The 16,816-nt window shown below is 32.9% G+C and overlaps 1 protein-coding gene across 7 annotated transcripts in view; it reads right to left on the bottom strand.

Annotated features, from left to right (window-relative positions):
* The window catches only part of LOC140048760 (sodium leak channel NALCN-like), a 90,556-nt gene that overhangs the window by 50,991 nt on the left and 22,749 nt on the right, over nt 1-16,816 (bottom strand). For all 7 annotated transcript variants that reach the window (XM_072093535.1, XM_072093537.1, XM_072093539.1 and 4 more), the window contains 6 exons: nt 11,840-11,985; nt 11,676-11,738; nt 11,352-11,540; nt 9,528-9,623; nt 9,297-9,431; nt 8,923-9,045 (listed from right to left, as the gene is read on the bottom strand). In XM_072093535.1, the coding sequence (XP_071949636.1) occupies nt 8,923-9,045; nt 9,297-9,431; nt 9,528-9,623; nt 11,352-11,540; nt 11,676-11,738; nt 11,840-11,985 (752 nt within the window). The remainder of the gene's footprint in view (nt 1-8,922; nt 9,046-9,296; nt 9,432-9,527; nt 9,624-11,351; nt 11,541-11,675; nt 11,739-11,839; nt 11,986-16,816) is intronic.

Here is a 16,816-nt window from a genome sequence, read left to right as displayed (position 1 = left end):
TAAAAATTGGAATAAAATACGGGTCCTGTAATTTCACCTATTCTACACTGTCGGTGATACGTATACAGATTATACTGTGTATACTATATGACACAAAATATACAGCATTCAGCACTAACAACACATCATATTCTTCATTTCAAGTAATAATGCCATAATCTTTTTCTGTGTGCAAAATTCCAACGTATGACGTGCGCGTGGCGTTTGTCGAGCGGATAACTAACTCGTCAAAGTGACGAGTTTCATGTCTAGTTTTTTCTTATTTCTTTCTCCCTCATTTTTGTGCCTCACGTATCTCAAAAACTTGTAAACATAACATTTCATAACTTTGTCAACATATGGGCATTTACGTGAAGTTGTGCACCTCCTATTTTTTAATGACGTCAGAGTTGCGCAACGTGACTTACGTGCGATTTTATGATTTTTTATGATTGATCATAGACTAAAAACCAAGCATGAATTTGTTTTGACACTTTGTGAAAATTTAAGTCATATCAAGGGCAAACTTTTTGTGGATTAAAAATGCCATGTTTTACAAGACGTTACGCGCGCACGCGCATTTCTCCTCTACTTTTGTGTCTCGCGTATCTCAAAAACGTGTAAACATAACATTTCATAACTTTGTCAACATATGGCCATTCACGTGAAGTTGTGCACCTCCTATTGTGAATGACGTCAGAAATGCGCAACGTGACTTACGCGCGATTTTATGAATTTCGCGTATTTAACATAGATTGAAAACCATATAACAATTTAAATTGAAACTTAGCAAAAGTTTAATTTATATCATGCGCTAACTTTCTGTGGAAAAAAAATTGCGTGTTTTACACAAAGTTACGCGCGCATGCGCATTTAAAATTCAAAATGCGCAAAATTAATTTTTAATCAACTTTCTACGCTGATCATGACATTTTGAGCATGTCAAAATTTCCCACGCGCGCGAACAATTGTATGCGCGTGGTGCGCACGTAGCGCTAAAAGTATTTTTTTTTTATTGATTTATGTTTTTCCAGCCTTTTATAGTAATTTTACCAATTTTAAAACAATTTCGACTTACAATTACGTCATACGGGCACGTTGAATTGGATACTTTACGTGCGTTTTTTATGAAAAAGTTCAAAAATTCCGTCAAAATTATGCCTATTTTTAAACAGTCATAGATTCTAAACTACGTGGAGAACTTTTTTTTAAATTACATATTCTGGAAGTTGATGAGTTGTAGATATCGGATCATGCATTAATATGGCTAACCGGACATTGTGACGTCATCGTATGCCCACACGAATGTAAAATATAGGATTTTTGTCTCTTTCGTTATTGCTCATCACATTTAATAGAGCACATCTCCACTTATTCGTTGTCCATTTTCACCCCGATTTTAATATAATCTTGGTCAATCAACTATCTTTTGCATGAATTAAAATTTTTTTAATTTATTTAACGTCATCATGCCTAAAAATTTAAATTACGTTGGTCATTAATTTCATCTTTACAGTAAATTTTAATCTGTAATAGCTCGTAAGAATAAAATGTGATAATCACGATTAAAACGTTTTATGGAAGCTATTGGATTGTAGATACGAATTCATGTAAACATTTTGCCAATCGGATGTTGTGACGTCATCATATGGCCAGTTGAATAAAAAAAGTTGTATTTTCATATTTTGCGTAATAGTTCATCACATTTAAAAGGGTGCGCATCTATATTTTACGTATTCAAATTTCTTCTACACGTTAATATGTTGTTCCTGAGATCATTTCCTTCTGAAATTGCTATCTAAGTGTTTCATTTTGATACCGTCGCCATGTTAAAAATTGGAATAAATGGCGGGTCCCGTAATTTCACCTATTCTACACTGTATGTAATATGTATACAGATTATACTGTTTGCATGTATATACTATATGACACAAAATTGACAGAATTCAGCACTAACAGCATATCATATTCTTCAGTTCTTGTCATAATGCCATAATCTTTACCTGTGTGCAATATTCCAACGTAAGACGTACACGTGGCGTTTGTCGTGGTGCGGATAACTAACTCGTCAAAGTGACGAGTTTCATGTCTAGTATTATTCTTCTTTCTTTCTCCTCCATTTTTGTGTCTCGCGTATCTCAAAAACTTGTAAACATAACATTTCATAACTTTGTCAACATATGGGCATTTACGTGAAGTTGTGCACCTCCTATTTTGAATGACGTCAGAGTTGCGCAACGTGACTTACGTGCGATTTTATGATTTTTTATGATTGATCATAGGCTAAAAACCAAGCATAATTTTATTTTGACACTTTCTGAAAATTTAAGTCATATCAAGGGCAAACTTTTTGTGGATTAAAAATGCCATGTTTTACAAGACGTTACGCGCGCACGCGCATTTCTCCTCTATTGGAGAGCACGTCGAATTATACAATTTGTGCGTGTTTTTAAAGAAAAAGTTCAAAAATTCGTCAAAATTATGCCTATTTTTAAACAGTCATAGATTCTAAACTACGTGGAGAACTTTTTTTTAAATTACATATTCTGGAAGTTGATGAGTTGTAGATATCGGATCATGCATTAATATGGCTAACCGGACATTGTGACGTCATCGTATGGCCACACGAATGTAAAATATAGGATTTTTGTCTCTTTCGTTATTGCTCATCACATTTAATAGAGCACATCTCCACTTATTCGTTGTCCATTTTCACCCCGATTTTAATATAATCTTGGTCAATCAACTATCTTTTGCATGAATTAAAATTTTTTTAATTTATTTAACGTCATCATGCCTAAAAATTTAAATTACGTTGGTCATTAATTTCATCTTTACAGTAAATTTTAATCTGTAATAGCTCGTAAGAATAAAATGTGATAATCACGATTAAAACGTTTTATGGAAGCTATTGGATTGTAGATACGAATTCATGTAAACATTTTGCCAATCGGATGTTGTGACGTCATCATATGGCCAGTTGAATAAAAAAAGTCGTATTTTCATATTTTGCGTAATAGTTCATCACATTTAAAAGGGTGCGCATCTATATTTTACGTATTCAAATTTCTTCTACACGTTAATATGTTGTTCCTGAGATCATTTCCTTCTGAAATTGCTATCTAAGTGTTTCATTTTGATACCGTCGCCATGTTAAAAATTGGAATAAATGGCGGGTCCCGTAATTTCACCTATTCTACACTGTATGTAATATGTATACAGATTATACTGTTTGCATGTATATACTATATGACACAAAATTGACAGAATTCAGCACTAACAGCATATCATATTCTTCAGTTCTTGTCATAATGCCATAATCTTTACCTGTGTGCAATATTCCAACGTAAGACGTGCACGTGGCGTTTGTCGTGGTGCGGATAACTAACTCGTCAAAGTGACGAGTTTCATGTCTAGTATTATTCTTCTTTCTTTCTCCTCCATTTTTGTGTCTCGCGTATCTCAAAAACTTGTAAACATAACATTTCATAACTTTGTCAACATATGGGCATTTACGTGAAGTTGTGCACCTCCTATTTTGAATGACGTCAGAGTTGCGCAACGTGACTTACGTGCGATTTTATGATTTTTTATGATTGATCATAGGCTAAAAACCAAGCATAATTTTATTTTGACACTTTCTGAAAATTTAAGTCATATCAAGGGCAAACTTTTTGTGGATTAAAAATGCCATGTTTTACAAGACGTTACGCGCGCACCCGCATTTCTCCTCTATTGGAGAGCACGTCGAATTATACAATTTGTGCGTGTTTTTAAAGAAAAAATTCAAAAATTCGTCAAAATTATGCCTTTTTTTAAACAATCATAGATTCTAAACTACGAGGTAAATTTTTTTCTACTTACATATTCTGGAAGGGGATGAGTTGTAGATATCGGATCATTAATCAATATGGCTAACCGGACATTGTGACATCATCGTATGGCCACACGAATGTAAAATATATGATTTTTGTCTCTTTCGTTTATTGCTCATCACATTAAATGGAGCGCATCACGCTTATCTGTATTCCTTTTTCTCTGAGATTTTAATATTGTCTAGGTCAATCAACTATCTTATGCATGTGTTAAAAATATTTAATTTTTATGACATAATCATGCCTAAAAATTTAAATTACGTGTATACAGATTATACTGTGTACTTTAAAATGTATATACTATATGACACAAAATAGACAGAATTTAGCACTAACAATTATCATATTCTTCAGTTCAGGTCATAATGCCATAATCTTTTTCTGTGTGCAACATTCCAACATATGACGTGCACGTGGCGTTTGTCGTGCGGATAACTAACTCGTCAAAGTGACGAGTTTCATGTCTAGTTCTTCTTTCTTTCCCGGATTTTTGTGCGTCGCATATCTCTCATCCTTGTCAACATAAGATTGTATAACTTTGTCAAAAGATTGACCTGTAGCTGTAGATGTGCAAGAAACTTCGTTATATGAATTTAGAGTCGCGCAGCGTATGTTATGCGCGATTTTATGAATTTTAATGATTGGTTATAGATTATAAACCAAAAGTCATTTTGTATAGACACTTGGTGAACATTTAAGTTAAAATTTAATATTGCGAAAAAACAATTTCTAATCAACTTTCTACGCGTTTCATGTCATTTTAAGCATGTCGAAAATTCCCACGCGCGTGCAAATTTTTACGCGCGCGGTGGGCACGTAGAGTTAAAAACATCATTTTTTTTAGTGATTTATGTTTTTCCAGCCTTCTATATATAAATTTACGTAAGGGCAAAATTCGGTAAATCGCGCGTTATTTCTAGAATGTTTACTCGATGGTATATAAAGTTGGTTCGTACTTTCGATACTGATTTTAACCACCTGAGGTAACCCTGTTTACTAATTAAATTGAGTTCGATAATTAGTCATTGACGATTAAAACGAATTTAGGTTCAACGATTTGCTCCAAATAGGGGTGTTTTCCGATCGTGGTATATACTGTATGCATGTCCATCTTGAAAAATACCCGCATACAATAATGCGAGGATGCTTCGCATTTTCCTATCTCCTCCTACGATAATTGTTTTTAATTGCTGAAAACCGGTTGAACAGCTCGAGTACAGCATCATAATGTTGAAGACAGGCCGATTTTCTTTAAAAAGTATTATTTTGATAGATTTAATATACGTTTATACAAATGTATTGATTTGCGATGAATGGAACATTCCAATCTCTGTTCCACAAGTGTCTATTCCCTCAGGCGTCGTAAAGGCAAGTACTGTATACTCATAACAGAAATTCGATCCATTTTTTTTTTCAATCTGTGCTGCAGAGGTTGGATATAGATTTTTTTTAAACGGATAATGAGCTAGCGTTTTCAGTCGCCGTATATTACGTACAAATCTTTATTATTGCAGTTAAACCACCCACATCATCACCCATCACTCACTGGCATGAGTAGCGTTGTAAAGCCAGTAGAGGATAGGCCTACAGTGCATCACATGCCCTAAACGCAGAACAACTTTGGTGGGTAGGGTAGGAACCAACTTAAGTATGAATTAGCTCTAAGAAACAATTGAAAACCATTAGGCCTACTAATTAAGTTGAGTTAGATAATTTAATATTTATTGACGATTAAATCGAATTTATGATTTGCCCCGAATAGAGGTGGTTTTCACAAATTGTTTTACATTATATAAACATATACACGTCGTAGTGATGTATCGTTACACGTACTGTACTTTTCAATCGACTAGGACGGTGATAGTTTCAACAAAGTATTACATCGCAATGTTTTACTGTGTTTAGTCATGGGGGTATAAATACCTCCATGGTTTAGTGGTATATTATTTGTAAAACATGAAAACAATTAATATTTCGTTACTAAATGGATAAAGAATATATTTAAAAATTGTTCCTCTTCCATCCCTCAACCCTAATGTTACATATAAAACACAAATTAAGTTTGTTTAAATTTGACTTAAACAATTGGTCTCATTTTGTGACAAGTTTCTCTTTCGGAAGTAATTCCCAGGGTGCTAATTTTAGTTGAGTACATAAATCACAGTGTCTATTTATCCGTTCCTGTAAACGACATTATTGTCCTGCATTTGAAATCGCCAGTTTTTTAACGCTGAAATTATTATGTATTCGAGAACCATCTGTGGGCACGACCATCTAGTTTCTAGTAATTTTACTAACTTTTAAACAATTTCGACTTAAAGTTACGTCATACGAGCACGTCGAATTGGACAATTTGCGCGCGTTTTTGATGAAAAAGTTCCAAAATTTGTCAAAATTATGCCTTTTTTTAAACAGTCGTAATTTCTAAACTACACGGTCAACTTTTTGTGGATGACATATTCTGGAAGTTGATGAGTTGTAGATATCGGATCATGTATTAATATGGCTAACCGGACATTGTGACGTCATCGTATGGCCACGCAGCCACTTTCGTAATAGGTCATCACATTTAATAGAGCGCATCTTCACTTATCCGTTTTCCATTTTCACCCCGATTGTGATATTGTCTAGATTATTTATATAATATTTTAATTTTTTTGACGTCATCATGCCTAAAAATTTAAATTACGTATGGCATTAATTTCATCTTTACAGTAAATTTTAATCTGTTATAGCTCGTAAGAATAAAATGTGATAATCACGATTAAAACGTTTTCTGGAAGCTATTGGATTGTAGATACAAAATCATGTGAAAATTTTGCCAATCGGATGTGGTGACGTCATCATATGGCCAGTTAAATAAAAAAAGTTGTATTTTCATATTTTGCGTCATAGTTCATGACATTTAAAAGAGCGCGCATCCATATTCTACGTTTCCAAATTTCTTCAACGCGTTATTTTGTTGTTGCTCAGATAATTCCCTTCCAAAATTGCTATCTATGTGTTTAGTTTGAAAGATGAGTCTCAAAATGTTATCTATGTTACACTGTATATAACATACAGTGTATTCTGTTATAATTCCGCAATGATATAGGTACAATTCAGCACTGTAAACATATTTAATTCATGTCATAGGATGGCATAATAATTGTCGACGTTCATAATAGTTTAACGTATGTGCATGTTGCATTTCTGCGGATAACCCGAACTCGTCAAAGTGACGAGTTCAAACCTAGTTTTTTCTATGTTCTTCTTTCTTTCCACGAATTTTGTCCGCAGCGTATCTCTATCTTCTGGCCAACATAAGATTGTATAACTTTGTTATAAGATTGACCTATAGCTGTAGATGTGCAGCCAAGCTTTTCAACGATTTCGGAGTTGCGCAGCGTAAGTTATGCGCGATTTTATGAATTTCAATGATTGATCATATATTGAAAACCAAAAGTCATTTTTTATTGAAACTTTGTGAAAATTTAAGTTATACCAAGGGCAAACTTTCTATGGATTAAAAATGGCATGTTTCACAGAAAATTACGCTCGCACGCGCGTTTAAAATTTCAAAATGCGAAAATTCAATTTCTAATCAACTTTCTGCGCGTTTCAGGTCATTTTGAGCATTTCAAAAAATCCCAGGCGCGCCTTTTCTAGTGAATTTACCAATTTTCAATCAATTTCGACTTAAAATCACGTCATACGAACACGTAGAATTGAACAATTTGCGCGCGTTTTTGATGAAAAAGTTCAAAAATTCGTCAAAATTATGCCTTTTTTAAAACAGTCATAGATTGTAAACTATGTGGTGAACTTTTTTAAAATTACATATTCTGGAAGTTGATGAGTTGTAGATATCGAATCATGCATCGATATGGCTAACCGGACATTGTGACGTCATCGTATGGCCACTCGAATATGAAATATAGGATTTTTGTCTCTTTCGTCATAGCTCGTCACATTGAATAGAGCGCATCTCAACTTATCCATATTCCACTTACCCCCACTTTTTTATATTATCTAGGCCGATCAATTATCTTTCGCATGATATACCTTTTTTAAAATTGTGATGACGTCATCATGTCCAAAAGTTTCAATAACTTTGGTCACTTATTTTCACCTCTACACTGTATGTAGTACGTATACAGTATATAGTGTATACTGTATATACTTAGATGTGACGTAAAATAGAGAGCGCACTAACATTTTTTCAATGGCATAATTGTTATACTGCGCGCAATATTCTAACGTATGACGTGCACGTGCCGTTTGTGCTGCGGATAACCTAACTCGTCCGTAGTGACGAGTTCAAATCTAGTTTGCTATTAGTTCAGATCACACTTAAAAATTCTTGATATTTATAAATTACATGAAATTTAAATAATAGAACTGTTGATCACAATATTATCCCTTTCACACCAAAACTCTGGAGTAATCTCTGGAGACACCAAGAGGTTTACAACCATTCAAAATGTCGAGAAACTCCGGGGATACCCCTTTCACACCAACCTAGCAACACCGGGGTTTATAAAATAAAATTGTAAATGTTGCCCTCTATTTTGTTTGTTTAAATGTGACGATCATTAGATTCAATATTTTAAATTTAATAATACTTTCAAATGTCTCAGAAGTCATATAATGTTTTATTGGTATTACTTATTAGTTTTAATTAAAAATATTTTGAAATAAACTAAAGCAATGTGTGATCGTGTTGATGACCTTTTGTGTGTGTGTCTTTGCAGTTCGCCCTCCTGAGAACGTTCAGCTGTTCAACCCCGCTGTTTTGAACTCCGGCGTTGTTTGATTTTACCTTTCACATAAAAACACTGGGGCGTCAACTCCTGAGTGTCTCCGGAGTTTTGCTTTTGGTGTGAAAGGGGGGAGTAGAGTAGAGACAGTGTTATAACTAAGACAAACACAGTATTCAGATATTTCGTTCAATAAATAAAGTCTAAATATTGCTTGAATTTCAATTCTACTTGTTAACATTTTAGAGAAAATATTTATTATTGAAGGTATACATTTTCTCAATAACAAAGTTTCACATCTTCAGTATTATGTACATGATGTAACTTACGAATCGTAGCGTGCATAGACAATTGCCATGCATATCTGCCGGATTTTACTCTCTTGGTCAAAGGTCAATAATGGCATATCAAAGTATGGGTGATTCTCTCGCAGTTCATCCTCTTTCGCATCTCTGTAAAAGTTAACAAGCAAAGCATTGTCTTAGTAAACTTTTCCTAATTTGTTACAATTTGACTTTTTGATTATACAGTATAATAGTTACTATATTAATTTTCTATTAAACATAAAAAGAGATATTTTATTTATTGTATTCTAAATCTAAGTAATTGATTTCAAAATGGTAAATGCAAAAGTATGTTGGTGGTGGTAGTTAACCACCAAGTGTAAATCCTTAAATAAATAAAAATTGTTAAACACACAAACCTCTTCTGTACGGCCAACTGTTTTCGCTCCTGAATTACTCGAATATCAAACGAGACATTCCTGTTTGCCACTGATTCACCATTTTCGCGAATTCCATCAATTGTACGATGACCTCGTAGGCTTCCACGGAATCCTCTGAAAAAAATGCTAGTCATGTATAATTGAATCATTTATGACTATATTTATAATTTTAAACATAACAATAAACCAATTGACATTTTGTTGGATTACCTTCTATCTCTGCTACCGAATTCAGAAAAAGTGTAACCTCCTGTCATGATCTGCCCTCCATCATCCATATTCAATCCTCGCTGTTTCATGGAATCTCTGAATAAAATAGATAGTAAATCTTGCTTTTTGTTATTTATACTAGTCGCAAAATGCTGGTTATATCTATAAATTGAGTCAATGGTAACAAAATTCCCATCCTCACAAGAGCATAATTAATAAGGTACATACATAGCAGTGTACCAATCGGACAATCGGGTAAATAATTGTTAACCATTGTGAGTGTCAAGGATCAAGGATAACCCTTATGATCTTTTTTTTTCTTTCGTCGTTCTTTCTTTTCACAATTTTTGTTGCAGGTGTAATTCTTTTTAACAGAAAATTGTATAATGTGGTCAGAATAATGACTTCTAAGTGTAGATGTGCGTAACATGCATGATTATATGAAATTCTATGATTGATTATAAATTAAAAACCAAAAAGGATGATGAAAATGTTATTGATGTTTTATGAAGATGGTTAGGAACTATGAATTCACTAATGGTTACCATGTTTGATGATTGATTATGAAAATTGTGCTCAATTGCTATATAAGCACATACTGTCCAGAGCAGAGCAAGTGTGCAAACTATCGGTTTCTGTGACACATCATCATGTCTATAAAACAATTCCAATCAATATGTGCAATGTGTTTTAAAAATAACACTAAAATAAGTTGTTTATATTGTAATATAACGATATACTGTTATATTTAAGAAATCGACCTCTGTATCGGAATTTAAATAGGTTCACAAACTTGACCCAGAAAGTCCAGAGGAGAGTTTGTCCAGATGTTTTAATGACCATTTAGTTTATAATAGAGTCCCTAAAGAAAACACTTAGCTTAATTTTGTGACTTTCCCATCGTTAAACCAGGAGTGACTGACACTATTTAAGTACAGATTTGACAGTGTCATCCATCACAGGAAATACCTTATTATACCGTTAATCACTCCCACTTAAACACCCCTGGATCAACTTAGGACCAATCGTTACCCTCACAGATTACGTAGTGACATTATGCAAATGAACTGAGCCAATATACTCCCAAGTTTTAGAAGGGCCCAGACACACCTCACAGCCACTTCTTCAGAAGCAGACCTACACACACCACACCTCACTGACAGCATCATTGATTGTCCGTTCCTTATCTATACTTATAGTTGTATATTGTACTGAAGTATTATACTGAATAAATAATATATGTGTTATGATCCAGTCAAGCGAGTTAGAGTCTTTCATTAGTACCTCAACAACCCAAACATTATATTACAATATGTCAATATTTCACTATGTCACGATAAAGATTTTATTTATTTTCTTAAACTTTAAAAGTCACGCAATTTAACAATTTCTGAGGCAAGTTGCGGAAAGCAATCTTAGTGGTTTTCCCTATCAGGTCACACCGTCCAATTCAAATGAAAGAATGGATTTACACACAGTATTTCACATAGCGTAAATTTCAAGTGGATGGCGTGTTCTGAGCAGTATGCAAATTTTGAATTGGAAATTTTAACTGTCATTTAATTGTACTCTTGTTCTATTTTTTAACGAAATAAAAACAATTTTCATCATCAATGCAATTTTCATTTTCGATTAACTTGCGTAAACAGAGTTCCATATTCTGCACTCATATTTGAGTGTACATGCATGTTGTGTTCGAGCGGATAACCTAACTCGTCCACAGGTGACAAGTTTAAATTATTTTTTTCTTTTTAACAGATGATATATATTTTCTCATTGGTGCAATTTCTTTTTGATTATAGACTAATATACACTAATTCATACTTCACAACTGTTGATACTCCGATTTTCTTTTGTAATGATGTAACACCCTTGATAGGAGCAAGGCTGCGGTTTAGAAGACGGTTAGGAACTATAGATTCACTGATGGTCACCATGTTTGATTCCTCTGAGCCTCTTAACATCCTTTCCACTTCCGTTCCTGTCTCAATAAACTGACGAATAAAGCTTTCTCTGGCAAAAAGATAACTGGTTGTTAAATAAACATTATGCATTCAATTAACCATATATATTGATCAAGGAGGCAAGACAATTTAAAATTGCCAGTTTTGGATAATTTGTGTCTTAGTTGACCTCACAATTCCTTACCTTATTTTTGGCAGCGTGAAATCTGAGGGCAATCTTGACATGACCACAGTCTGTGGTTTGTCTCTACATAACAAAATTACAAAAATCAAATATAGTTTTATCATAATACTAACATTTATTTGACAGCTCATAAAAATTTAATCTGTTTCTTTTGAAATACTTACGGAAACTTTTCAAAAATCTGAAGTCTGAGGGGTAATTTTTCAGCTACAGTTTTCTGCTCAGTTGCTTTCAGCTGTTTTATACGCTTCATTTCCTCGGGTAACTCAAGATTATCCAAAATAACAGCAACAAATAAACTAAGCACAATCTATCATGGAATAAAACATCTATGAAAAAATGAACTTCTTTAGCTGTGACTATTGTTATTACTATGGTACTCTATTTGAAAAAAAAAAAAAATTGTTATCAATGTACAATTTAAATCCAAATAGTATCCTATTGAATTTATACAAAATAATAATATTGTGTAGTCATAGTTTTGAGTGTTGACAAAGTGCGAGACAGCAAGGCATGCGAGGCACGCCAAATATTTGTGAGGCATCATTTTATCATTTCCAAATGTGCGAGGCATGCGAGGCATATAGTTTACAATTTCAAAAAGGTGCGAGGCATATCTTAACGTGCTATTATGCTATATTATAGGCATAATAATCAATTATTTATATTTGTATAATAATAGGTCTAGCGTATCTAAATAGATTCGTGTATAACCTCAACATGTTTAACGATTGTTTTTTTCATTCACGTCATATCAGGTCAAATTTTACTTTTACAAAAGTGCCCAAACTGTTCAAAAGTTGTGCATCCGTAATTCGGTATGCGCATGCATATTTTAAAAATCTGAACGATAGTCTTCAACTTTCGATAAACAATAATTGTTATAGCGACACTTACCATCAAATGTTTGTTGGCATTTGGAGCGTGTTCACTTTACAATTAATTTAACATGTCTCTCGAACCTAGCAGAGGGAAAATAATATTTTGTCACACCCCCGCGCCTCAATCCGGTAGACCAGAGAGATGGAAAATCCCTCTTTACTATTTAGCAAGTAGCGGCGGAGTGATTCTGCCCTGAGAGGATTTGACCTTGTGGCGATTCCCCTCCCATATAGCACGTGGTTTCAGCAGCAACGCCCAGATTTCTCTCTGAGCGGCGTGCCAAAGACATTTTTGACATTCCATTCTCTAGGAAATCAACACGTGTACCTCTCTCGCAAATAAAATAAACAGCGATGGCCAGGACAAGTTCAATAACTGGCGGTGAATAAAAGGTAACTGATATGCCGATCAAATAACATGCCGCAAAGAAAAAAAAATTGCTTGAGAATTCTGAAGCGCGTGTGAAAAAGACTTACGTCCGACAATCGTAATACTAGGCCTAAACTTAAACTTTAGCTAATATGCTTAGTCCTAACCTAGAGGCCTATGCAGAAAATAATGTAATCAATTTTTATATAATAATAATTGGTGTAATATTTTAATAATGATACACTATTCCTGTTTTATATTACGATTTGTATTTATTGTTGTCCATGTACGTACTAATAAACCTGGCGCTAGTTTCCTTCGCTTGTATTTTTACTCCAAATTTGATAACTAGCTTTATCGTGTGAATACCACACCTTAGAAGAAAACTCATGAGTACTTTAATGAAAGAATTACATAAAAAGTAACAAATAAATCCTTAAATTAATGATTTTACAGGCGTGTTCCTTGCACACTTTTCGCGAATTTCACGCATCTTCAATATTTTTGTTTCTACGATAATAGAGGACTAAAACTCCGTCAATTTCTCATGCATTTATTGGTGAAAACACGTTTTATTTCAATATATTTGTTAATCTGTCAATAAAAATACTGTAATAATGTTACCACTGATACTGTTCTGTTTTCAAAGAATAATAATCGATCCTAAATAAACATCACTACCTAGCCTAGACCTAGGACATCCTACTAAGGATATTATGATGAATTGTTCTATTTTATTCTTTAAAAGGTTAACGAAACCGTGTACAGTATCAACAGTAACATTTTTCCTTACTGACTGACAAAATCTTCACTAAATAATGCGTTAAATATATAGATTCCACAGAGTTTTTAGCCCTCTAATTAATTTTGCTCTTTTGGCGTTTCATAGAAACCAAAATATTGAACATCGAGTGTGCGAAATTCGCGAACAGTATTCGAGAAAAACGTCTGTAAAATCACCAATTTATTCGGCCTACTAATTCTAAGGTGTGGTATTCAGGATAAAGCATGGTTAACAAATTTCGAGTTAAAATACAAGGCAGGTGCAAAAGGGAACTAGCCTACTAGCGGGCCTAGGCTACTTCAATTTCGGTGATTTTCTGCCTCGCAATTTTGAGAAATGATAAAATGATGCCTCGCATTTTTTGATGATGGTAAAACGATGCCTCGCATAAATTTGTGACTTGCCGCGCATGCCTCGCACTTTGTTACTTTGTTTTCAAACTTTATCTAAATATAACAACAGTTGCAAACTGTTTTTAACATAATAAATATAAACTTGTAATAATGTAAAATAATGAATATTTATGAGTGTGATGGTACCAATAATATCATGAGGTAAAAGATGAAACTCTATTATTTTTAAGGCGAAGCCAAGTGAAAATAGAATTTCCCTGAATGAAATTATTTGTACCATTGCACGAATACAAAACATTAATTTGTTTGCTTTATAACACACCTACCTATTATGTTAACAACCAAAACATATTCCTAGGCTTAGCTGTAGTAGACTAGGCCTAGTGTAGGCGACAGATAGCGATGTGAACAATCGCCAGGCAACTAAAACTAAGATTTCACTGGTATAATTTTTCCCATTAATTAATCAAAATTAATTGAAAGTGATTTTTTGGTCTAAACTTACACTGGTCGAGTGCTATTTCTGTAATGATATTGTTGTAAAGTAAAACAATAGTCTATTTTTTTTTTTTGTACACAAGAAGATTTTCAATGCTATACGACCCACAATTGTCCAATAAAATGACAAGAATATATTTTGGCATGTTATAAACAAATTATATTACTGCACATGCAAGACAATTGAACATATTTAAAGGATAATTAAAACATGCAATATCATTGTATAAACCTGACAGGTGTCAATCTTTCTAACTACATACTACTTCTAAAGAAGCTAGTTTCTAATAATACTGACAATGACTGTATGTTGATGAAACTTTTAGATTTGCAACAACTAAGGATATTGTGAATTAGCATCCATTTAAAATCGTATAATATAATTTTATGACTTTTTAGTCATTAAGTTGCAAATATAAAGGTCTTTAATAACCCTCAATATACACAAAACAATATAAAAATATTTAATAAACTAAAAAAATTAATTTATAAAATTATAATTAACAAATATAACAAACATCATGTAGACATCAAAATATTTGATAGTTTCACAAGAATTTGCAGTTTTCAACAATAAGCACCAAAGGGAAAGGAAGTTACGAGAACAATAAACACGTATTTACTCCACCAACTTATTGTCACATGACCAGATGAATGTGAATTACTAATTATAAAGTTATTTTTTTACTATGCATATTTATGTACACCATGACAATCTGAAATATATGTTTTATCCATAGATTTTGAGTGGGAAAAACTAGCATTCTGGCAATGCTAGTAACCATATTACAATTATAATATCTCTATTATTGTGTAATATTGTATTACAATTACAATTGTGTAATAACTTTTTTTGTATAAAAGAGTTGATCCTTTAAAAATCAAGCAAGTACATAAAATTGCATAAAATGAAAAAACATCTTCAAATAAAACATCAAATATGTGCTTTCTACTTTGTATAATATTTTGGAACTATGTGTTAATTTTTAATTGAAATAAATAGATGAAAAAATGAATAATTGTAACATGTTACTCATTATTCTATTTATTATAGGGTTTTGATTGTAATAGACACTGCGAAACGAATACAATCTTGTACACATGATAACTTAATTTGAAATGATTGAATTCTGTTATAATGTTGAATCTTTTTGTAGTCTATAATGAATACTAATGGCTGTATATAAGCCAACAAATTGGAATTTGAGTGACACTGAATATTCTTATATTTAATAATATTCCACAATATTTTTTCAGAAGTATCGCTATATGGTTTCACTCTTTCCATTTATTTATATACTAAAGATTGAGTAATTTTCATGTAATTTCGGTGTTCCCGTCATTAGACATAACAAATCATCCAAGAAAAATATTATTCCCTCTGGGATGTCAAATGTTATAATTCACCTCTAAGCAGTCAGTATTTGTATAATATACAGTACCGTACTTACTTATACTGAAAGATATGGTTTTTATCGATTTGATCTCTGTTGCGCATGCTTACAATTGAGAACTGTTTCTATCAAACTAAATTTGAAGGCCCAGTGGTCTAATGGATAGGTTCTGAGTTTGAGTCGTGGTTGGTACAGCTGTTTCTCATTTTCAGATTTCCCCATCTTTATTGTATCTAATTAATTAATCAATCAATTTTCAGTATGCCACCGGGTGGTTAGACTTTGTTCTGTGTCTGTATTACTTGGAGATTTACAGTTTCAACTTTTGTATGCACCACCTTATATGAATTTTAAGAAAGAAATTATAAACAGGAGGAAAGTGAATGTTGAAGGACAATAATATGAAACAATGAGGAAATCTACAAGAGCAAATTAAATCACAACCAAGACTCAAATCATAATTTTATGCTTTATAGGCAGACATCATTAGAAAAATGGGATTTTATGGTATGCAAGTCTGACTTAATTGAGGTGGAGCAACACTAGTTCTAGTTGTTACAAACATCAACAAGATTAAATTGAACATTTTTGCATTCTAGGCAAGATATACCTGAAGAGATAATAATATGGAGAATTATTATTTGTTCTGAGGCAAGTGCTGGTTGCTCCAATTTGCTGTTACATATACAATTGCTATTTTAAATGGTTTGTTAAAGACACCTTCACTACATTTTTTAGATCTATTTTAAGATCACAAACTATATTTAATGTAAAAATAATACTATATGGTCCTATTGCGATAACTTTTTTCGTCTTTAAACGGTTAAAAATGTAAAAAATAAGTTGATTCTAATAATTATA

Source organism: Antedon mediterranea, chromosome 5, assembly GCF_964355755.1.
Source record: "Antedon mediterranea chromosome 5, ecAntMedi1.1, whole genome shotgun sequence".
NCBI classification, from domain to species: Eukaryota; Metazoa; Echinodermata; class Crinoidea; order Comatulida; family Antedonidae; genus Antedon; species Antedon mediterranea.
The sequence above is the reverse complement of the archived record's forward strand: the minus strand, read 5'-3'. Positions and strand labels throughout refer to the sequence as shown.